Raw genomic sequence first — 24,005 nt, 5'->3', positions numbered from 1 at the left:
TCAGCTATTAGTCTAATTACTTTTCCTATGAGATGAGCTGTCTTTTCTTTCTGACTGCTTTTACAATTTGTTTTTTCTTGAGTGTTCTATTTTTGAACAATAGGTCTAGGTGAGAATTTATGTTTATTTAATCTGCATTAAATTGTTGGGCTTCCTGGATTGGCGTAGTCCAGTGTTTTGCAACCTACTGGAAAAATATCAGCTGTTGTTTCTTCAAATACTGCTTCTTTCCAGTTGTATCTCTTATCTCCTCCATCCTCCATGCCATTTAACCTCTGTTTTATATTTTCTATGTCTTTAACTCAATGAACTGCACTCTGGATAATTTATTTAGATCTATTTTCCAGTTCATTAACTTTCGTATCAGTTGTGTCTAATCATTTTAACTCAACCATTGCATTTTTATTTTTATTTATTTTTTATTTTATTTTTTATTTATTTATTTATTTTGTGTGTGTATTTTTTAGTAGAGACGGGGTTTCACCGTGTTAGCCAGGATGGTGTCGATCTTCTGACCTCGTGATCCGCCCGCCTTGGCCTCCCAAAGTGCTGGCATTACAGGCTTGAGCCACCGCGCCCGGCCTATTTTATTTTATTTTTAAGACAGAGTCTCACTCTGTCGCTCAGGCTGGAGCACAGTGGGGCGATCTTGGCTCACTGCAACCTCTGCCTCCTGGGTTCAAGCGATTCTCCTGCTCAGCCTCCTAAGTAGCTGGGATTACAGGCGCGTGCCACCAAGCCCAGCTAACTTGTATATTTTTTTTTTTTTTTTTTTTTTTTTTTTTTTTTTTTTTTTTGAGACAGAGTCTCGCTCTGCCGCCCAGGCTGGAGTGCAGTGGCCGGGTCTCAGCTCACTGCAAGCTCCGCCTCCTGGGTTTACGCCATTCTCCTGCCTCAGCCTCCCAAGCAGCTGGGACTACAGGCGCCCGCCACCTCGCCCGGCTAGTTTTTTGTATTTTTTAGTAGAGACGGGGTTTCAGCATGTTAGCCAGGATGGTCTCGATCTCCTGACCTCGTGATCCGCCCGTCTCGGCCTCCCAAAGTGCTGGGATTACAGGCTTGAGCAACTTGTATATTCTTAATAGAGACCGGGTTTCACCATGTTGGCCAGGCTGGTCACCCATTGCATTTTTAAAATCAATCTTTTATTTCTAAAAGTTGTATTTGTTTCCTCTTCAAATCTACTTGGTCATTTTTATCCTTCCTTCCTTCCTGCCTTCCTTCCTTCCCTTCCTTCCCTTCCTTCCCTTCCTTCCCTTCCTTCCCTTCCTTCCCTTCCTTCCCTTCCTTCCCTTCCTTCCCTTCCTTTTTCTTTTTTTTTTGAGACGGAGTCTCGCTTTGTCACCCAAGCTGGAGTGCAGTGGCCGGATCTCAGCTCACTGCAAGCTCCGCCTCCCGGGTTTACGCCATTCTCCTGCCTCAGCCTCCCGAGTAGCTGGGACTACAGGCGCCCGCCACCTCACCCGGCTATTTTTTTTGTATTTTTTAGTAGAGACGGGGTTTCATGTGTTAGCCAGGATGGTCTCGATCTCCTGACCTCGTGATCTGCCTGCCTCGGCCTCCCAAAGTGCTGGGATTACAGGCTTGAGCCACCGCGCCCGGCCTCTTTTTTCTTTTTTTGAGATGGAGTCTTGCTCTGTGGCCCAGGCTGGATTGCAGTGGCGTGATCTTGGCTCACTGCAACCTCCATCTCCCAGGTTCAAGTGATTCTTCTGCCTCAGCCTCCCAAGTAGCTGGGATAACAGGTGCCCACCACCACGCCTGGCTAATTTTTTGTATTTTTAGTAGAGATGGGGTTTCACCGTGTTGGCCAGGATGGTCTTGATCTCCTGACCTCGTGATCCACCTGCCTTGGCCTCCTAAAGTGTGGGGATTACAGGCGTGAGCCACCACGCCTGGCCTCTTTTCTTTTTTTTTAACACACTGTTGCTGGCTGGAAAACTCTATTTCTTCCTCATAGTTTCAAGCTTCCCTTTAATTTCTAAAAACATGTGAACTATATCTGCTGTATATTCTATGTATAACAATTCCAACACAGTTTTTTCGAAGTCTACTTTTCCCTGCTATTGTTTTGCTGGCTCTTACTCGCAGTGTCTTATTTCCTTGTATGTTTATAACGTTTTGGCTGTGTGTTCATATTCCTGGAAACTTTACCCATGGAAATTCTTTGAGGCCTGGATTAGAGTTGAGTTCCTCCAGAGATGGATGTTTTCCTCTCTCAGTCATCTGGGGGTGCCATCAACCAGGTTGCACTTCAAAATACGTTACCTACTTTAGCTATTCTGAACCATACAGGTAGCATTAATAATTCTGGCTTCAAACCCACATTAGAGGGCAGGCACGGTGGTTCATGCCTGTAATCCCAGCACTTTGGGAGACTGAGGCGGGAGGATCACCTGAGATCAGGAGTTCGAGACCAGCCTGGCCAACATGGTGAAATCCCATCTCTAGTAAAAATACAAAAATATTAGCCGGGCATGGTGGCCGGTGCTTTTAGTCCCAGATACTCGGGAGGCTGAGGCAGGAAAATCGCTTGAGCCTAGGAGGTGGAGGTTGCAGTGAGCTGATACCACACCACAGCACTCCAGCCTGGGAGACAGAGTGAGAGAGACTCCGTCTCAAAAAAACAAAAACAAAAAACCCACATTAGATCAGGCTTGTTATAGATTGTCAGGGAGGGGTTTTTTTTTTTTTCTCCCTTCCACCCAGCACCAAAACCAAGAAAGGCAAAATTCTTTGCTGCCTTTCTTCATGACAGATTTACTTTTTGTTCATGTTCAGAGTATAGCTGTTTGGAATCCCAGCTTTACATAGGGAATCTCCTGTTAGTCTCTGCATATCAGGTGGGCCCAGGCATCACCTCTGGTGTCCTTTCCAGCGCAAGCGCTCTGACAGGCAGCTCAACTTCATCTGGGTTGGGTTTGGCAGATACTCCTAAGGCAAAAGCTGATGTCAAGCTCACTTTCCCCCCAGATTACTGTTTTCACTGCACATTTGTACTGTTGAGGATTTCTTGCCAACCCAGTGCTTTTGAAAAGATACTTTCTATTTTTATCCAGCTCAGTGGTTACTTTCATTGGGATGTTTACCTTCACTCTCCCAGAAGTGGAAGTCTGAATGTTTTCTAGTCCATCCTTTTTCTGGGCTGTGTCCCTTTAAGGTTTTCATGTTGATATAGAGATCTCAGTTCCAATGGCCTACCTTCAACGGGCCCAGGACCTTGTTTTCTCTTCCAGGCACAACAACTAAAACCCTAGGATTTATGTTGTCAGATGATGTTGGTAAACACCTTTAGGGCAGCGGTGTCTTCAGCATCTTTTTTTGGCCACTGGGGCATATAGACACCAACAAATTATGTATATTCACTTTATCCGTTGGGACCAGTTGTATGCATAGAAAAATGAAGACAGGCCGGGTGCCGTGCCTCACGCCTGTAATCCCAGCACTTTGGGAAGCCCAGGCGGGCAGATCACCTGAGGACAGGTGTTCAGGACCAGCCTGACCAACATGGTGAAACCCCATCTCTACTAAAAATACAAACATTAGCCAGGTGTGGTGGCGGGTGCCTGTAATCCCAGCTACTCGGGAGGCTGAGGCAGGAGAATCGCTTGAACCTGGGAGGCAGAGGTTGCAGTGAGCTAAGATCACGCCACTGTACGCCAACCTGGGTGACAGAGCAGGACTCCTTCTCAAAAAAAAAAAGAAAGAAAAAGAAAAAGAAAAAAGAAGACAGGTTCTGTGACTCCAGGTAGCTTCATCTTCTTGTGGACGTCTATGTTTAACTGGTTTTCCCTTAAATTAGCTTAAAAAGGCAGAATTTTTGTTTATCTTCCCATTAGCCAGAAATGGAAGTCCACTCTGGCAGTGGTTCTGAACCTTATTAGGGTCATCGGATGCTTGCAGAATCTGCCCAAAGCTATGAACCTTCCTCTAGGAAAACCCAGTGCCAGCCAGGTGGGGATGTTCCTGATCCTCTGCTAGACCGTCAGGCGTCTGACGATTTTTCTTTCTAGAGATGGGCTTGGGGTCTGGGGCCTTGGCTTTGGTGGGCTTCTGCTTCCTCAGGAACTCACATTACCTGTACATACCCTGGGACTCATCAGAAAGCTTTAGGCTCTGTTTGATTGGTCCATTCTATCCTTTACTGTTTTCATATAGTCAAGTGGTTGATTTTGCCAATGGACCTAAGCCATGTCAGTCTAAGGGGAAGTTTTTGTTTTTTCCTTTATAGTGGGTCTGATTTTCCTAACTGCATTTAGCAAATAGCAGTTCCTGGGGCCACTATTGATCTGGCCATGATTTATTGTGTTTTCAGTTTGTACTTGAGTTTAGAACTATTTCAAGAAGTCTGCGCCTGTTTTGATTTGTTCTTCAGTGGGTTTTTAACAAACACAAGCAGTCCATTTATCTTTTTGCCTATGTTTAAGTCTTGGTCTTTCTGTGACTCCCTGCATTTCTAACCTGGCCTTTTTCTTAAACTCTCTGCACTCCTTTCCATCTGTAACATGAATGGGCTGAAGGAGTTCAGACATGCTTGCCCTGCACTTTTCTGGGCACCTCGGCAGCTGGTGGGGAGCAAGGGAATGGGCCGTGGGGTGGGGATGCGCCCCCCAGCTCTGCTTCTGCCACAGCAGGCCAGCCTTTATGTGCTTTATATATGAGAACTGGAGTGACATTTATTTTGAGCACGGTTCCATGGGGGGATCCCTGCTGTCTGTGTGTGTTTTCCCTGAGCAGGAGTCCTATCTTGTGGGCTGCAGGGGGAAGCAGGGAGAAAAGGCGCTTGTGTCTAACTCAGCCCATCTCTGACACGGTGGCAGACGCCCCTTTCCCCCGACCCCTGATTCTGTTCCTTGTTCCAGTTCCAGGAACGATGTTACCTTTGATGATGAGAGTGTTAATCCTGCTGCTGCTCCCCACGGGTCAGGCTGCTCCAAAGGATGGAGTCACAAGGTAACAGGGTTATGAGAACAGGGCTGGGAGGAGGGAGAGTCTCTAGAGAATCCAAGGGTGTGGTGGGCCCTCCGGGAGGCAGGAGACTAGGGTGTAGGTTCCCTGATCTCTGTATCTCTCCGCCACCAACCTCCTGTCTTGTGTCTGTCAGAGTGCCACAAAGTGGGCATTCAGTATATGCTTGCTGGACCCATTTGGAATCAGGGAACTCAGCTCCAGTGTATCATGCTGCACAGGGAAGAAGCTATGGCAACAGGGAAGTGGGGGCTGCAGTTGTTTGTTTGTTTGTTGTTTTTTTGTTTTGAGACTGAGTCTCACTCTGTCGCCCAGGCTGGAGTACAGTGGCATCATCTCAGCTCACTACCACCTCCACCTCCTGGGTTCAAGCAATTCTTCTGCCTCAGTCTCCCAAGTAGCTGGGACTACAGGCGCCCACCACCACACTGGGCTAATTTTTGTATTTTTAATAGAGACGGGGTTTCACTATATTGGCCAGGCTGATCTCGAACTCCTGACCTTGTGATACACCTGCCTCGGCCTCTCAAAGTGCTGGGATTACAGGCGTGAGCCACCGTGCCTGGCCTGCAAGTTTTATTATCAAGACCTTAAGGTGGGCCGGGTGTGGTGGCTCACAACTGTAATCCCAGCACTTTGGGAGGCCAAGGCAGACAGATCACCTGAGGTCAGGAGTTTGAGACCAGCCTGGCCGACGTGGTGAAACCCCATCTCTACAGAAATAAAAAAAAATTAGCTGGGCATGGTGTTGCATGTCTGTAATCCCAGCTACTCAGGAGGCTGAGGCAAAAGAATCGCTTGAACCTGGGAGGTGAAGGTTGCAGTGAGCCAAGATCAAGCCTTTGCACTCAGCCTGGGTGACAGAGCGAGACTCCATCTTAAAAAGAACAAAAAAAGACCTTATGGTGGGAACATCAAAGAAGTAGAGATCATTAGCATGTCATTTCTATGTTATCTGAATACTTTCTGAAGGTTTTATTTATAAATACTGTGCAATGGGTATGCTGGGTAGAAGGGGAAACAGCCACAGAACAGCCCCAAGGGCTGGTAGCCGTGACAAAAGTCGCTGCAACTCCTGCCAGCTCTCTGGCATCACAGGTCTGGATTGACTTGGGCAAACAGTTAACCCAGTCCAGAATTAGGAGCACATTTGGAGCTTGAAAGACTGACAAAGAGATCCTGAGCAGCTTGAAACCACAGAACCAACAGATATATCCTGTCCTTGAAAAAGTATAGGTCAATTTTATGTCATGGAGCAAACTGGGTCTATATAAAACCGAGCAGTGCCATCGGGCTCCACTAGAGACCTGCCCCTCCTCTCAGCATCGAAGGGGAGGGGTGCCATGACCCATGTTGTCCTGCCACTCACTGGGCTGTTTTCTTGAATCTAACTTGTGTCTAGTAGGTGTGGCCTCATCTGGCCTCTACCTAACCAGATGTTTTTATTTGGGTTTTCATTTAAAGTCTAAGGTAGCCAGCTGCAAAAACAGAGTCTGAGGGAGTTAAGGATTTGGTTCCAAGGAGACCAGAAGAGCCTACTCCCTACAAGGTTTTTGGAATTTTGGGGGCAACTCCCTTTGGGTCTGGGGAGAGAACTCTGCCAGGAGATTGGAGGCAGAAGGTTGACAGGCTGGGCCCTCAGGGAGGCTCTCTGCAAGGGTGGTCCTCCCCTTCCTCCTCCAGGCCAGACTCTGAAGTGCAGCATCAGCTCCTGCCCAACCCCTTCCAGCCAGGCCGGGAGCAGCTCGGGTGAGTAGGCTGAGCTGGGGGTGCTTTCAGGGAGACGACCAGGCCCTGGGCTACAGACTCACCTCTCCTGGGCTGATTCTCCACTTTTCTGACAGACTTCTGCAGAGCTACCTAAAGGGACTAGAAAGGACAGAAGTGCAGCCGGAGCATCTGAGCCGGGAGCAGGGTGAGGGGCTGGGCTGATGGGGCCAGGGACGGGAGGCTCTGGGCAGCCAGATCTGGGACTGACCTCGGCTGCCCCATTGACTCCTGCTTTCTCCACCTCCCCAGGCACCTCTTCTAATCCAGCTTCTCTTCTCTAGTTTTCCTCTACCTCTTTGCCCTCCATGACTATGACCAGAGTGGACAGCTGGATGGCCTGGAGCTGTTGTCCATGTTGACAGCTGCTTTGGCCCCTGGAGCTGCCAACTCTCCTACCACCAACCCGGTAAGCTCTGCTGGATGGAGATCACCCATAAAGGAGACCCAGTGCTTTGGGGTTTTGGTCTTGCTCATCATAACTCTTTTGGTGAATCCTCTGTAAAAGGAGGGCTTAGAGCTTACACGGCAGGGATGCAAGGGTGGGTTGGGGAGGGTCAGGACTCCTGGGGAACATCCCTGTCACTGGAGACCCCACAGTGACTCTGCTTCCACAGGTGATCTTGATAGTGGACAAAGTGCTCGAGACCCAGGACCTGAATGGGGATGGGCTCATGACCCCTGCTGAGCTCATCAACTTCCCGGGAGAGGCCCCCAGTCACGTGGAGCCTGGAGAGCTCCTTGCTCCATCGCCTCAGGAGCCACAAGCTGTTGGGAGGCAGTCCCTGTTAGCTAAAAGCCCATTAAGACAAGAAACACAGGAAGCCCCAGGTCCCAGAGAAGAAGCAGAGGGCCAGGTAGAGGCCAGAAGGGAGTCTTTGGATCCTGTCCAAGAGCCTGGGGGCCAGGCAGAGGCTGAAGGAGATGTTCCAGGGCCCAGAGGGGAAGCTGGGGGCCAGGCAGAGGCTGAAGATGTTCCAGGGCCCAGAGGGGAAGCTGGGGGCCAGGCAGAGGCTGAAGATGTTCCAGGGCCCAGAGGGGAAGCTGGGGGCCAGGCAGAGGCCAGGGAGAATGGAGAGGAGGCCAAGGAACTTCCAGGGGAAACACTGGAGTCTAAGAACATCCCAAATGAGTTTGAGGTGCATATTGTTCAACTGGAGAATGATGAGATCTAGATCTCGAAGATACAGGTACCCCACGATGTCTCAGTTTCAGAACATAAGCCCTGAAGTGGGCAGGGGAATGTACGCTGGGACAAGGACCACCTCTGTGCCCCCTGTCTGGTCCCAGTAGGTATCAGGTCTTTCTGTGCAACTCAGGGAGACCCTAAGTTAAGGGACAGATTGCCAATAAAGAACTGAATGAATTCATCCCCCTGGGCCACCTCTCTACCCGTCCAGCCTGCCCAGACCCTCTTAGGGGAACAGGGGGTTGGGGACACCGAAAGGACAGGGATGCCGCCTTCCCAGTGTTTCTGGGCCTCACGGTGCTCCGGCAGCAGAGCACATAGTGCCAGCCATGGCCAGCTGCAGAGCGCCCGGTGAGGGAAGCTCAGTCTATCCCTGAGCCCCAGACACTCTCTGGTTCCCCCCCAGCTGGTGTTCAGACACCCCATGCTCTCCTGCAGCTCAGGGCAGGTGGCCCCATCACCCTGTATCTGCCCCCCACCCCCAGTAATGTTAATCATCACTAAAACTTTCTAAGAGCCTCGTACACATCAGGCATCATGCTGGGCATTTTATATATTACATGATTTTATCCTCGCAATAATTCTGTAGCCAGGCAGAATTGGCTCCATTTGACAGATGAAGAAATTGAGGCAGATTGTGTTAAGTGCTGTACCCTAAGGTGACATGCAGCTAATTAAATGGCAGATTTGAATCCAGGTCTGTCTGACTCTAAAGCCCTTTACATTATATGCTCTTTACATTATAAGGCCTTATCCACCCTATATTGGAGTTGGCCCCAATTCCAATATGTGTTCCAGATCCGACCTCCCTGAGGACAACACTCTGTATCTTGGGTCACAGTTGTGGCTGAGGCATCCCCTTAATTCCAAGGTAGGCTCCACGGGTGAGACTTTCAGGCTCTGGGGCAGTCAGCGGGAGGAGATATTTTTGGACAATAAAGACGCCACCAAATCACAGGCTGGTCGGCAGGGCAGAGGAGGCGCCCCACCCCCTCCCCCCCACTGGCCTGTCAGTTTGGCTCAGCCGTGTGGACTCCCAGCTTCTGAGCTATGGGAATAGAGTCTGCACAACGCAGGACCCCGAAGAGCTCTCATGGATTCTGGTTCTTTGGCAGGTTCGCTGGGTATGGGGCACTGAGTGTCCTCCCCAGCCAGGGCAGAGCTGGCGGCAAGCCTGGGGCACTTCTTGCTGCTATAGCCTAGGCAGCCCCTCCTCTGGGCCTGGGTGGAGAGGTTAATTTGGGGAATGGACACAAGGAGGGAGGACTGAAGAGTTAGAGCCTCAGGAATGCCCAGCCAGAGCAGTTCAGACACCGAGGACAGAAGTTGCCAGGAGAAGCTGGCTCCGAGGAAGATTTATTCGGTGTGAGGCTCTGGAGGGAGAGACGTGTGGGGAACACAGGACACAGGCGGAGTCCTTCCCATAGCCTGCATCTGTCCCCTGAGCAGGGCAACCTGGATGCCAGGCTGGATGGAGGGGAGAAGGCAATGCAGCCGCAATGGCAGCCTCCATGGTGTGCGGGGAGCCAGCACCTCCTACCGCACCGGCTCTCACACAATGCCATCAAAGCCCTGCAGGCCACACTTCTTGCCGGCTACCTGGCATCCGAATCTCAGTGCTTCCTGCACGCTCCTCCCTGGAGGAGGGACAAGTAACTAGGTCAGTCAGGTGTTTGGGGCAGGGACAGGTCCCAGTCCTTTTCCCCTCCTGCTGCCGTACTCACCCTGGGAGAGGCTGAAGATGACGGAGGCATTGAAGGTGTCTCCAGCCCCCAGGGTATCCACCACACGGGGTGGCGGGAAAGCATCCGAGTGGATCAGTTTGCCATCAGGGCCCAGGGCGTCGGCGCCCTCCTCAGCCCAGGCACAGACAAGCACAGCCCTGCAAGACAGTTCCACTCAGCTGGGTGTTAGCCCACCCCATCCCCCCAGCCATGCCCCCAATCCCAGGGCGGACCCCTGGAGTCCAGGCTCATCCTGTACCCCCTGGAGCCCCTTCCTGGCTTCCCCAGCTCACCCTTTCCTCACACGACCATACAAGCCCCTCAGGGCTTCCTCTGCCGACTGGAACCCCAAGTGCTTGGCCACATCTTTGCTGACAAACACCTGTGGGCAGTGGAAGAGAAGCTGGTGGTCACTTCTAACTCTTCACTCACCAACAGCAGCCTGGCGTTGCCCCCATTACAACACAACTCCCCTAACACGTCCATCTAGATCCCCAACATAGCATCTCACTGTCCCATGGGAATGTGGTTTTCTTTTTTCTTTATTTTTTGTAAAGACAGGGTCTCCCTGCGTTGTCGAGGCTGGTCTCGAACTCCTAGCCCCAAACGATCTTCCTGCCTCAGCCTTCCAAATTTCTGGGATTACAGGTGTGAGTCACTGCACCCGGCCAGAAACACATTTTTATTGATGCTTATATATAATAGAATACCTAAATTGTGAAACAAAAGCCCTGGTCCGTTTGTTCCTGGATCAATGGATTGAAAACCACAGAAAGCCTTGAGCGCCACCTTGGGATGGAATCTACCACCGCCATGCTGGCTCCCCAGAGCAGTTTTGCTGGCTTTTCCCACAACTGTGTCCTGTAGGTATGGTTTCTTCATCTGGAAAGCAAAGGGGCTCCCTCAACCCTACCTACGCTTTAGAATCTCCAGAGGAAGTTTTGGTAAATACAAAAAAAAAACACCAGCCGGGCGCGGTGGCTCAAGCCTGTAATCCCAGCACTTTGGGAGGCCGAGACGGGCGGATCACGAGGTCGGGAGATCGAGACCATCCTGGCTAACGCGGTGAAACCCCGTCTCTACTAAAAATACAAAAACTAGCCGGGCGAAGTGGCGGGCGCCTGTAGTCCCAGCTACTCGGGAGGCTGAGGCAGGAGAATGGCGTAAACCCGGGAGGCGGAGCTTGCAGTGAGCTGAGATCCGGCCACTGCACTCCAGCCCCGGCGACAGAGTGAGACTCTGCCTCAAAAAAAAAAAAAAAAAACACCAAAGCCTTAACTCTGCCCATGCCAATCAACACCAAGATGGTGAGGGCTCAGGCACTGCACTCCTCCTGCCTCAGCCTCCTGAGTAGCTGGGACTATAGGTACACACCACCCTGCCAGGAATTTTTTTTTTTCTTTTTTTTGTATAAAGACAGGGTCTCGCAATCTTGAACTCCTGGGCTGAAGTGATCCTCCTGCACTGGCCTCCCAAGGTGCTGGGATTACAGGTATGAGCCACTGCTCCTGGCTCATTTATTTATTTTCATAGAGACAGGGGTCTCACTATGTTGCCCAGACTTGGACTCCTGGCATCAAGCAATCCTGGCATCAAGCAGTCCTCCTACTTCAGCTTTCCAAAGTGCTGGGATGACAAGTGTGAGCCACTGCACTTGGCCTGCATTCATCTTTTTTAATATACAGCCAAGGTTGAGGACCTTGGCTGGATGGTTTCCAACCAACTTCTGCTATGATGCTAGACTTATCTCCCAAATTCCATTTACATCCAGCCTTTTCTTTTCTTTTTTTTTTTTTTTTTTTGAGACGGAGTCTCGCTCTGTCGCCCAGGCTGGAGTGCAGTGGCCGGATCTCAGCTCACTGCAAGCTCCGCCTCCCAGGTTTACGCCATTCTCCTGCCTCAGCCTCCCAAGTAGCTGGGACTACAGGCGTCCGCCACCTCGCCCGGCTAGTTTTTTGTAGTTTTTAGTAGAGACGGGGTTTCACCGTGTTAGCCAGGATGGTCTCGATCTCCTGACCTCGTGATCCACCCGTCTCCATCCAGCCTTTTCAAAAAGAGACTCATGTAAGTCTCCTTCCCACCCTCCCCTCACCCCTAGCAGCCCCCACAACCTGCCAGATACCCCTGAGTTGGAAGAAACCTCAGAGAACAGTTGTGTATCCTCATTCTGCAGAGGAAAAGACTGGGGAGCCCCAGAGAGGAGCTGCTTCCACACAGGCTTGCCCTGTGGCTGTCTAGGCCCTACCCAAGCCCTCTGGGTATTCTTACACCTATGCACCCACCTGGGGTGGAGACATTCTACTCCTTGGTCACTGCTGAGGCCTGCACTGGAGTCCAAGGCTAGGGGTCTACCTCTTTGCTTTAACCCCCATTCCCCATCTTCCAACACCGCCAAACCAGGAACCACTATTCCAATTGTGGTAGGCAGGATTAAAGGACTCTGGCTCCCTTTAAGAACCAAATTAGCCAGAAGTGGCAAAGAGAGGCTGAATGGGGCACCCACCACATCTCCGTAGCCAAACAGCTGAAAGAGCTCCTCTCGTGGCTTCTCCACCTCCACGGACACCCGGATCTTCTGCTCTGGAGGCTGCCTGGTGTTGTGCGTGTCTATCCGCTGCAGCATCTTCACCTGCTCCGATGCATTCCGGCCCTGGGGCAAGACAGGGCAGCTCAGGACTGCTGGGCACTGCCTGGTCAATCTGGCTCATTCTTCCTGCCCTGCTGAAACTCTGGGTGCAGAGGGAGAGGGCCTCGGGGAGGCTGGGTTAGAACCCCATCCTAAATTACATAATTCAGAGCTGTCGTGGACCTTGCAGATCTATCAACCAGCTACTCCATTCCACAGATGAGAAGACTAAAGAATAAAAGAGACTGTGAAAGACCTACCGTAGGTTAAATGATGGAGCTAGAACTCAGCACTTCTCAGGATTTCCTCCCACCCAGACTCCAAAACCTCTCTTGGAGTAAAGGCTCTAGTTCTCTTTATTTGGGAGCTGAGTTAGGCCCTGTCCTTGCTGCTTCCCCAGAGGTAATGGGTCAGGCCCTAAGCAGTCAGATGTCCGCCAGAGGCAGAGTTGGAGGCAGTGGGGCAGCCCGTAGCACAGAAAGCACAGGACTTTGCCTGGAGCCAGCTGTGCCTATGTTCTGCTGTGTGACCTTGAGTAAGTCACCTAATCTTTCTGGGCCTTAGTTTCCTCACCTGCAGACATAAGGAAGGATGGAGAGGGAATGAGGGGGTTGGATTCATTTATCTCTAAGGTACTTCATGGTTCAAAGAAACCAAGGAGGCAGAACATGTGGAGGAGGCTGGCAGGTTGAGCCCCTCAAAACACAGGTAAGGCAGGGCTTGCCTCAATGTGGATCCACTTGAACTGGGTCAGATCAACCTTCTCAAAGTCCGTAGCAGACACATCTGGCAGGCTCCTAGGTCACAGGATGGAAAGGACAGAGAAGAAGGAGCATGATGGGGTCAGCCAGGGCCAGGATCTCTAACTGGCAGTTGTAGACCCTGTGCCTGCACTGCCAGCAGCAGGGCAGGAAGCTGGATCCACAGCACAGGATTCTCAGGCTCAGCTCCAGAGTGGTCACTGTTACAGTGTGCTGGGGTGCCCCTTCCTGAGTTTGAGGTTATGATTAAATTATCTCAGGGTAAACTGAACAGCAATACGTGTCAACTGGCCAGGTCTGTGTGCCTTGGAGACTGCATCTCCCAGAATGCACCAAGAGCGCCAAGCCTACACTTCCCAGAATCCCTTGCAGCAGCATGCGGCTTCCACGGGCAGAGCCCTGGGCAACTATAAAGCCCACGACCCTGTGCCTGGGCTTTCTGGTCCCCCCTCACTTCTGGCGCTCCAGCGTTGGGGTTTACCTATGGCACCCCTGTCCTGAGATTAGTAGCTCCTTGTTGCAACCCTGAGGTCAAAGTAGTTAGCACTGGAGAAAGACTTTGTGTTTGGGTGGTTTAGGAAAGGAGACCCCCAGTAGGGGTCTGCTCCTGGGCCAGGGACCTCAGCTCAATGTCCCCGCTCCACGTTCTGTAGCCGAGTCCTTCCTCTTAACTATAGCTGTGTGATTCGCCTGGCCCTTTTGGAGGCTGCTTCCTCACTGATAAATGGGGCCGAAACCCCCCAGCCTCCCTGCAGGCTGCTGTAGTTGCAAGTAACGTGTGTGAATGTGCCTGGACTGAGGCCAGTGGGCAATACACATTTCTCCTCAGAGCTCCTCTCCTGTAAATAGCTATGTTGTGTCCTTGATCAGGGTTACTACAGATTGTTGCTTAACAAGCATTTGACTAGGATTGCCCAGTGTGAAGGTCACCTGTAGCACATATGCCTGCCTACTCACTCACTGCACATATGGAGCCCAGGGATGGCTGCCCCCTCCTCCAGGTCCAGCAGTCAGGCTGGGCAGTAGGGACAGCCTGAACCTCAGGGCTGCTGGGCTTGGGCCCTCTCAGCCGTAACAGTACCTGGCACATACTAGGTTCTCAGAAAACTAAACCTCTAAAATCCTGCAGGAGGGAGTCTGCGAGGGATAAGTGTCTAGGCCCATGGGGCCTCTCTTGAGTGGCCTGGGACGCAGGAGGGAGGGATAGCCCCTTCCCCCAGGTCAGCACCATGTTAGATGACCCCAATCTGCTGACCCAGTGTTCCCTTTCCCCTCCTTCAGCAATGGCTGTGAATGGTGTGTGGCGTGTGTGGCCTGGCTTCATCATGCCGAAACCTTTGGGGGACTCATCTCTTTTACACACCCAAACCCCAGCTCCTTGGTGCCATGCTGCAGGCTGGCAACTCTGGGGCTGACCCTGGAAATCCCAGTGGGCCCCCCCAGCCCTTCTTAAGAAGGGTTGACTCCCATCTCCCACCCTTCTGTCCTGAGAACAGTTTCCCCGCACCCACACCCAAGCTGCCGATTAACTATTTAATAATTATGGAGGAATCACCTCATAAATTACCTTTTATATAGGCTTGCCTGCCCTTCTGTGGTGTTGACCAAGGCCAAGTCACCAGGCACAGCAAAGCCCATCCCTTCCCACCTCACTTTTCCCCTAATTGAAAGCAATTAGGAAATCACTGGACATTTTGGCAGGGGAGCAATTTCTGGTACACAGAAGCCACAGAGAGGGCAGTTGGGATGCCCACGGTGGCGAGTAAGGGAACTGATTGAGCCAGCTGATTGGGGGGTTGTAGCGGGGCGAGGCCAGGGGGCCTTACGTGTCATGGAGCACAATGGTACGGTTGCCATTGGAGTTGTTGATGATGCAGCAGGAGCTGGGGGTGTCCCCCTTGCTCTGCCAGGCCACCTGAGACACGTCCACACCCCGCCGCCTGAAGTCGGCCACCAGGAAGCTTAGGGTGGAGGCCCGGCCAGGAAAAGGGCAAGGAGACACAGATTAGAGCCTGCAAGTGGCCTTGACCTCCAAAAGGAGTGGAGAGAGGGTGCTGGAGCACACGAGCCTCTAAGAGAATAAGAGTCCTGTTCTGGGGGTTTTGGTGACGGCGGCGGCAGCTGGCAAGGCACAGACAGTTGTACAAACCTGTCGTAGTATAGGATGGTGCGGCTACCACTGGCCTCGTTGATGATGACCGTGGCGATGGGGACGGAGCCCGTGGTCTGAAAGACCGTGTAGCGTAGGTCCACAGAATAGCGGCGGAGGTCATCCAGGACAAAACTGCCAGGGCGGAGTAACCCGAAGGGGGTGCGGTTCGACAAGGGTTTTGGGGACTGGAGGGTAGCTGGCAGGGCCACTAGGGACCCTGAAAGGCAGGGGTGCAAGCAAAGGGGCTGGGAGAGAACTAGGAATCATATTCTTGCCACAGGTAGTGCAACAGGGCAAGAGATGCAGGAGTGCAGAGCCTGGAGTTCAGAGAGAGAAACACTAAGGGCCATCCTTTTAGGTCTTGGCTGAAGCATGCTCCAATCCTGACTGTTTTTCAGTCCAACTCAAGCTGGAAAGGATTTGCTCCTGTTCATAAAGCTAGACAGGGCCCTAGAACCTGTACCCTGTTTGAACCAAGCAGGTTGGGGGCAGCGTGGCTTGTTTCCTGCAATGCCCAAGCAGGGTTAATAATTAATCTCCAAGGCAATACTTTGCCCCCAGCTGTCCTCCGCAAGCTCATCCATGGTGCTGTCCTCTCTGAGTCCCTCTCAGCCCTAATGCTGTGATTCCTCTCACTCTCTGCCTGCCTCCAGGAGGCCCAGCCTGGAAGTGGCGCTGCCTTGGTGAGCCAGCTCACTGCTCTGTCCTCCTGCAGTCAGGTGAATCCTCCTGGGCAATTAGCTGGCGCCCCGTGCCTGATGCCATTCAGTGTGGGCCTGGTCCAGGACTCTCTCTCAGAATGCCCTCCACGCAGAGTGAGCCCAGGGGCAAGGACAAGGAGGTCAGCCCCAGCCCTTCCAGCCCTCTCTGGACATGCACTGTTCTGTGCTCAAGAACTGGCAATTATGCCCAGCAGTACAGCCACCATCCTGGCCAGAGCCCGCTTTCAGCAACACCAAAGCTGGATAATGCAGATTTGCATGAAGATACCAAGTCAGAGCATCATCCCTTCACTTACAACCCCTTTAAATGGTAGCTTTCCCAAAGCATCGGAAATGTGGTTTGGTTTGCCAGATAACTTTTGCACCCCAGTGCCTGGGACATGGTAGGTGCTCTCTAAATGTTTGTCAAGACATGGGGAGAATTCTGAATAGCCCACCCATTGGCATTATTGCTGTGTAAAGGAGAGTCGACCACCCTAAGCCAGAGCCACAGTCCTCCCTCCAGCTCAGAGGAAAGGAGCTATTAAAGAGGTTTAATGAGTCGCCAGCCCTTGGCTCTGAGCCATCCTGTCCCATCTCACAGGGCAGATTCTCTCCCTCTATTCTCTTCCTGGCAGTTCATCAAGGCAGGGAGTTTGGCTGTAGCTCAGGTGGGTGGACTCTGCCAGCAGCCCCTTTCAAACCAGGGATCAAAGGGCTGCCCTTCACAGGCCAGCAACCTGGCAGCCTGCCCCGGTGCCCACAGTGTGCAAAGTGTGGCCTCACCTCCTGATAAGTGCTTGCTGAGTCGGCAGCGCCGGGGTCAAAGGGTTCTGAGGTCCCTGCAGCAGCCAACATGGAGGGCGTGCATGAGCCACTTAGGGCTATAGCCCTGACAGCCGGGGAGCTGGAAGTTGTGGGTTCTGAGCCCAGCTTTAGCACGTGGTTTCAGGGTGTCCTTGAACAGGGTACTGTCACTGCTTCAGTGAACAACAGGGACATGAGCACCAGCCCTGCCCCTCAACTGGGACAGAAACTATGGGGCTGGACCTGGGGGCCGTGGATGGTGGCCATTCCTGAGGGAGGATGGGTACTGCGTGTCCCTAACTGTCTTCTGCCTCAAGCACGGCCAAGATAAGGGACTTAAGATAAGGCAAAGGAAAATCCACCTCAGAGTCTGCAGGAAGCAAGGAAGGAGAAGGGAAGAGGCTGAAGCAGGCTCCAGGAAGTGTCCAGGAAACGAGCTGTGGCAAGGAAAGCTTCACGGGGCAGCATCAGCCCTCGAACCACAGAGAGGCCGTGCCAAGGCAGGGCTGGGAGTCTGGTGCTCCACTGTGCCCCCTCCCCGCATTTCTGCCGGACACAACCCATTTCTAATCCCCCACCCACCCAGGGTGGACACATCCTTCTTCTCCCCCCACGATGCAGGCAGGCCTTCCCCAGTGGACTCTCCCTCCTGGACTTACTCAGCAACATGGCCAGGGGCCATTGAGCCCATGAAGGCACAGGGGGCTCCGAGCAGGGAGAGAACGGTGCAGGAGTTGGACGCGTTGCCTCCGCGTTGCCATCTCTGGGACAAGCACCTGCAAAGCACAGGGAGGGTCTCTGCAGCCCCAGCAGGCTGGTCCCAAACACAGTCCCCTGTATAGGGGCCTAGAGAATGTGAAGCTGGGGACTCTTCTCAGAAATCATCTAGGCTGCCATCTGACTTTGTACCTGGGGCAGCCGAGGCTGGCCAAGGGAAGGAGCTTGGCTGAGAGTGGTGTCTACCTCCCCAGCCGAGGCTAAATTCAAGCTCACAGCAGTTCCTTTTGATATTTCCATCTATTCCTAGGGCATCAGGAAACCACTCACTTGGGTCCATCACTATTTGAGAGCCCCACTAACTCCAGGTCATCTCCTCCTCACCTTTTACCCCAGTCAGAGATGCTCTGGAGGCTGCACCTTTGGTCTCCTCCTTGAGTACTGGAGCAACTCCAAGGACCTTGGGGACTAAGTGCCTCTTCCCAAAGGTATCACATTTACATCTACCCCTGTCATAGGAGTGTCTACTTCAATAGAAACTGCAGAGCTATAAAATCAAATGAGTAAGACAGGACAGCAAACCTGGATGTTGGTCATTTAAGAAGTGGCAGCAGGGAGCACTTCTCCATCTTTACTAAAAACCAATCAAAAGGAAACTAACAAGACACACGTGAAGGGCTACATTGTCATCAGCAGCAAAAATGATAACTTTCACATACAGGGTCAAAGCACTGATCACCTCACAGTGTCACTGGAGCCCAAATGAGAAGTCATTGATGAATGTTATTACCTTTGAGGTAAGAATGGTGTTGTTATTTCTATTGTGCCAGATCCAATAATAATAATAATTGTGGCAGTTTACAATAAAAGGAACAGTACCAAAGAACCACTAATTAAGAGAAAAAACTGAACCAGAATTTTTAGGCCAAAGCATATTTGTACACAAAACTTCAGTTTTGGGAAAAGGGGAGCATGATGTCATTAGAAAAAAATTATAGTAGGCCAGGCGCGGTGGCTCATGCCTATAATCCCAACACTTTGGGAGGCCAAAGCAGGAGGATCACTTGAGCCCAGAAGTCCAAGACCAGCCTGGGCAACAAAGGGAGATTTTGTCTCTTAAAAAAAAATTTAAGGCCGGGCGCGGTGGCTCAAGCCTGTAATCCCAGCACTTTGGGAGGCCGAGACGGGCGGATCACGAGGTCAGGAGATCGAGACCATCCTGGCGAACACGGTGAAACCCCGTCTCTACTAAAATATACAAAAAACTAGCCGGGCGAGGTGGCGGGCGCCTGTAGTCCCAGCTACTCGGGAGGCTGAGGCAGGAGAATGGCGTAAACCCGGGGGGCGGACCTTGCAGTGAGCTGAGATCTGGCAACTGCACTCCAGCCTGGGCGACAGAGCGAGACTCCGTCTCAAAAAAAAAAAAAAAATTTAAAAATTAACTGGGTATGATGGTGCATACTCAAGAGGCTGAAGTTGGTGGAGCGTATGAGCCCGGGAGGTTTAGGCTGTAGTGAGCCATGATACTGCACTCCAGCCTGGGTGGCAGAGTAAGATCTGGTCTCAAAAACAACAATAACAATGACAAAGGATAGTAATTTTTTTTTTTTTTTTTGAGACAGAGTCACTCTGTCACCCAGGCTAGAGTGCGATGGCATGATCATGGTTCACTGCAGCCTCAACCTCCCCTGCTCAACTGATCCCTCCACCTCAGCCTCCTGGGTAGCTGGGATTATAGGTGCACATCACCATGCCCCGCTAATTAAAAAAAAATTTTTTTTGTAGAGATGGAATCTCCTTATGTTACCCAGGCTGGTCCTGAACTACTTGGCTCAAACGATCCTCCTGCCTTGGCCTCCCAAAGTGCTGGGATTATAGGTATGAGCCACTGCACCCAGCTGGTCAAAGATTTTCAAGCTGGCTGGGTGTGGTGGCTCACAACTGTAATCCCAGCACTTTGGGAGGCTGAGGCGGGAGGATCACGAGGTCAGGAGTTCAAGGCCAGCCTGGCCAAGATGGTGAAACCCTGTCTCTATTAAAAATACAAAAATGAGCCAGATGCGGTGGTAGTTGCCTGTAATCCCAGCTACTCGGGAGGCTGAGGCAAGAGAATCACTTGAACCCAGAGGGTGGAGGTTGTAGTGAGTCGAGATCACGCCACTGTACTCCAGCCTGGGCAACAGAGTAAGACTCTGTCTAAAAAAAAAAAAAAGAAAAGAAAAGACAAGACTTTTGGGCCGGGCGCGGTGGCTCAAGCCTGTAATCCCAGCACTTTGGGAGGCCGAGATGGGTGGATCACGAAGTCAGGAGATCGAGACCATCCTGGCTAACACGGTGAAACCCCGTCTCTACTAAAAAATACAAAAAACTAGCTGGGCAAGGTGGCGGGCGCCTGTAGTCCCAGCTACTGGGGAGGCTGAGGCAGGAGAATGGCGTGAACCTGGGAGGCGGAGCTTGCAGTGAGCTGAGATCCGGCCACTGCACTCCAGCTTGGGTGACAGAGCCAGACTCCATCTCAGAAAAAAAGAAAAGACTTTCAAGCTGAGATTTACAGAAATTTTTACAAAAAGAAAGGAGGAATCTTGAGGGATCTGTGACTTGATCAATAGTGAAGGACAAAGTTGACGTGGGAACCCAAGTTTCCTGACCCCAAAGCCATTGCTATTTACTCCGTATTTTAAAACTAAAAGTAGTTAGGCCCAAGCTTTGATGAGGTTTCTAAGAAAGGGTATAGAATCTTACTCTGGGACAGCCAGGCGCGGAGGCTCACGTCTGTAATCCCAGCACTTTGGGAGGCCGAAGTGGTTGGATCATGAGGTCAAGAGATCAAGATCATCCTGGCTAACACGGTGAAACCCCGTCTCTACTAAAAATATAAAAAATTAGCCGGGCGTGGTGGCGGGCGCCTGTAGTCCCAGCTACTCAGGAGGCTGAGGCAGGAGAATGGCATGAACCGGGGAGGCGGAGCTTGCAGTGAGCAGAGATCCAGCCTGGGTGACAGAGCGAGACTCCATCTTAAAAAAAAAAAAAAAAAAGAAAAAAAAAAAGAAAAGATTTTACTCTGGGGAAACCCTTCAAAGTCACACTGATATTTCCTGTGCAGAAATGCTCAGCTGAAGGCTGGGCGCGGTGGCTCACGCCTGTAATCCCAGCACTTTGGGAGGCTGAGGCAGGTGGATCACCTGATGTCAGGAGTTCGAGACCAGTCTGACCAACATGGAGAAACTCCGTCTCTACTAAAAGTACAAAATTAGCTGGGTGTGGTGGCGCATGCCTGTAATCTCAGTTACTTGGGATGCTGAGGCAGGAGAATCACTTGAACTCAGGAGGCAGAGGTCGCAGTGAGCCAAGATCGCACCATTGTACTCCAGCCTGGGCAACAAGAGCGAAACTCTGTCTCAAAAAAGAAAAAAAGTGTTCAGCTGAGCAAGCGGATGCTTTCTGGAAGTCTCTCCCTGGTATGGACTCTGGGAGGCAGGGGACACGTCCCAGGGGTCTGGCTGAGCTCCAGGTGGCAGCTCCCGAGAGTCCCCAACTGCCTGTGAAGCACAGAGACCCTGGGACAGGCGGGGCTGAGACACCCAGGAAGGTCTGGGTCCCCACTCGGATGTGCTTCTCTGGGAGGCACAATAGTCCAGGAGCCAGGCTGCAGGGAGCCAGGGCCATGGGGCTGTGGGGGAGGCATGGCCTGGAGGGCAGGGAGCATGATGGATTGGGGAGGGGCTCTTTAGAGAGGGACCTCTCTCAGTGCCTACCTTCAGAACCTGCCCCATCAGTGTGGGCGCTAGCAGGACCTCCTTCCCCTACCTTCCCGACAAAATTAAGCTGAGAGGAAATGGGACTTCAGCTCTGACAGAGGTGCTTAGTCTTTCCCCAGGCTCTCCACGGTCCTCCAAGAACCCGTGGCCCTGGAATTTGCACTGTTCCCCTGAGATGAACCCAACTCCTCACTGAGTGCCATGCCCTGGGGCTGCCTCAACCTTGCACCGCGGGTTAGATCCACACAGTGGCATGCCTGTGCCCCTTCCCCACTGTCCCTGCACCCCGGCAAGGGGCCCTAACCTCTGGCAATCCAAAGTAAAGGATCAAGTCCAAGAGCAGCAAAGGGACAGGGTATACGGGAGAAGGCAGAGGGCAGGGATCCGGACTCCATGCTAGGAGCTGCCGCTGCCGCTGTGCCGCCATTTACCTCCGCGGCCTCAGAAAACTTCTCCCAATCTTCAGTTTCTTTATGTATATAAAGGATTTCACTGATCTTTACACAGTTCCCATGGGCTGCTGGGAGGAGCGTATAAAATAATATATGTGATGGTGCTTTGTGGCCCAAAGCCTGGGGAGTGCTGGGGTCTCTCACCTCAGTTAGCCTTTCAGTCATCAGCTCTGTCGTGTCTTTCTGGAGTTCAGTCTTGAACTGCCTCTTATCCAGTTCTTAGCTGGGACAACTGATATAGCCCAGGAGCAATTTTCAGTGTTCTAAGCACTCACTGACTGCACCAAGAGAAAGCTAGTGTCCCACCCCACAGAAATGCCCTCACAGCATTACAGCGTAACTAATAGTGGGGCCCTTAGCAAGAGGAAATACAAGAACCAATAAGCCGGGTGTGGTGGCTCATGCCTGTAATCTCAGCACTTTGGGGGACTGAGACGGGCAGATAACTTGAGGTCAGGAGTTTGAGACCAGCCTAGCCAACATGTCTCTACAAAGAAAAGCCCTGTCTCTACAAAAAAAAAAAAAAAAAAAAAAAAAAAAAGCCGGGCATGGTGGCATACGCCTGTAATCCCAGCTACCCAGGAAGTTGAGGCAGGAGAATTGCTTGAATCCAGAAGGCGGAGATTGCAGTGAGCCAAGATCATGCCACTGCATTCCATCCTGGGCAACAGAGCGAGACTCCATCTCAAAAAGGAAAAGAACCAACAAATCAGCTGGATGCAGTGGCTCACGCCTGTAATCCCAGCACTTTGAGAGGCCAAGGCAGGAGGATTGCTTGAGCCCAGGAGCTCAAGACCACCCTGATCAACATAGTGAGAACCTGTCCCTACACACAATTTAAAATACAGTTGTGATGGTGACGTGTGTGTGTGGTCCCAGCTACTCAGGAGGCTGAGGTGGGAAGATCACTTGAGTCTGGGAGGTCAAGGCTGCAGTGAGCATGGTTGCGCCGCCACTGCACTCCAGCCTGGACGACAGAATGAAACCCTGTCTCAAAAAAAAAAAAAAAAAAAAAAATGAACCAACAAGTGACTTCAGTTTCTAGCAGACAACTGAGAAGGATGTTCCCACTACTAAACAGTGTTCACTGACCTTTGTGAAGAGGACTTCTGGTAAACTCCTCTTGGAATTTAGCACCAGGAAAAAGCTTGCTGGGGCTCATGAACCAGTTCTATCTATACATAAACCATGACATCTCATGTTTGCCTCCGGTACCAGCAAGCCCTGAGCTATAGTCAAAGCTCAAATACCACGGTCTTAAATGTTCTGCAACAGTGTAACTGTACATACTTTTTACTGTAAGCTACCTCAAATCTTTCTCAGGAATAGGTGCGAGATATGTGTGATAAATAAGTTAGAAGTAAATGTTGATGAGAGGCAAGTGGGTTTAAAAAGAAGCAGCAGAAGCAGGAAACGGGTCCTGCACCTTGATAGCTGTGTGCCCCTGGATAAGCCCCTTCGTCTCTGAATCTATACTTGCTTGTCAGTAAAATGGGGATCCTGATGCCTGACACCGTCCCTGAGTTGAAATGTAAATTGGCTAACACAATGCTATTAAATCCTGGGTCGTCTTATTAAAGACCTCATTCCTTCCTCTCTTCTCTCATGCTGGGAGACCCCAGGATTCCCGGGTACAGGGCGCCGGTTCCGCCTTGAAGCTGGGTTCTCAGGGCCTCACTGTGGGGTCTCTGCAGCCTCGGTCGCTGGCACAAATGCTGGACTGCAGCAGCCGCTGGGGTCTCCTAGGGGACCTGGGCGCCCCTACCTTATCTCTGAGTCCTCCTTAGGGTACTTGTCCACCAGGCTGATGACGTCCAGCACCACTAGCCCCACGCACAGGATCTGCTTCTCTTCCATGAGGCTGATCCCAGAGCTTCCTGCCCGCCCGACTGACGGGTTCCTCCCGGCCTCTGCCTGTTATCCAGGAGGATGGTGTCCTCGCTCCCAGCTGCCCTGGCTCCTCCTCCGCGTGGGAGCTCCTCCTCCAGGGAGCCACCTGCAGCGGCGAGGGGTGCAGGAAACGAAAGGAGCAGGGCCCTTGCTCCCGACACCCGAAGACCCAAGCTGGCCTGGGAAAGCCAACCCGGAGGTCTTGGCCCCCGGTCTTCCCGTAGCAGGTTGCCTGGGCCTGCAGATGGCAACGCCTCCCACTTCTCAGCCTCAGTTTCCTCGCTTGTCAGATGGACTCGGAGCTGATGCAAACCTTTCTAAAGCGCGGCTAAGCGATCTCGAGAATGCAAAGAGAAAATGCGCTGGATATGCGCTACGTGCCCCGCCCTCTGCTACACCTGCGTCTCGGACTCCCGACCCTGGAACCGCGAGGTAGAGCTGGGCCTCCATCTGCAGCCCTGCCTGAAGCCCGCGGTCACGGCTGTCCCGCCCC

General features: G+C 52.0%; 2 protein-coding genes across 6 annotated transcripts in view; one reads left to right on the top strand and one right to left on the bottom strand.

The window, feature by feature from the left end:
- The window catches only part of CGREF1 (cell growth regulator with EF-hand domain 1), a 19,373-nt gene extending 10,753 nt beyond the window's left edge, over positions 1–8,620 (top strand). Inside the window, exons 2-7 of one of the 2 annotated variants that reach the window (XM_030921295.1) lie at positions 4,863–4,953; positions 6,652–6,717; positions 6,813–6,883; positions 7,020–7,144; positions 7,353–7,742; positions 7,791–8,620. In XM_030921295.1, the coding sequence (XP_030777155.1) occupies positions 4,874–4,953; positions 6,652–6,717; positions 6,813–6,883; positions 7,020–7,144; positions 7,353–7,742; positions 7,791–7,910 (852 nt within the window). In that variant the 5' untranslated portion in view covers positions 4,863–4,873 and the 3' untranslated portion in view covers positions 7,911–8,620. Of the gene's footprint in view, positions 1–4,862; positions 4,954–6,651; positions 6,718–6,812; positions 6,884–7,019; positions 7,145–7,352 lie in introns of both variants that reach the window. The other variant, XM_030921294.1, reaches the window with a different exon arrangement.
- Positions 8,438–24,005, bottom strand: KHK (ketohexokinase). Of its 4 annotated transcripts, XM_010371252.2 has the most exons (9): positions 23,388–24,005; positions 17,355–17,471; positions 15,185–15,319; positions 14,862–14,996; positions 12,999–13,071; positions 12,152–12,298; positions 9,942–10,030; positions 9,649–9,806; positions 8,438–9,561 (listed from the first exon to the last, which is right to left on the bottom strand). In XM_010371252.2, exons 1-9 carry the CDS (start codon positions 23,477–23,479, stop codon positions 9,476–9,478), a joined length of 1,032 nt encoding a protein of 343 aa, XP_010369554.1. In that variant the 5' UTR covers positions 23,480–24,005; the 3' UTR covers positions 8,438–9,475. The 4 variants fall into 4 exon arrangements, with proteins under 4 accessions (XP_010369554.1, XP_030777153.1, XP_010369555.1 ...); XM_010371253.2 differs by lacking the exon at positions 14,862–14,996 and having other exon boundaries at positions 8,458–9,561; XM_010371254.2 differs by lacking the exon at positions 15,185–15,319 and having other exon boundaries at positions 8,458–9,561; positions 23,388–23,976.

This window comes from Rhinopithecus roxellana, chromosome 17 (assembly GCF_007565055.1).
Source record: "Rhinopithecus roxellana isolate Shanxi Qingling chromosome 17, ASM756505v1, whole genome shotgun sequence".
Taxonomy (NCBI): domain Eukaryota; kingdom Metazoa; phylum Chordata; class Mammalia; order Primates; family Cercopithecidae; genus Rhinopithecus; species Rhinopithecus roxellana.
Note: the sequence above shows the minus strand (reverse complement) of the source record. Positions and strands in the feature narration are given on the sequence as shown.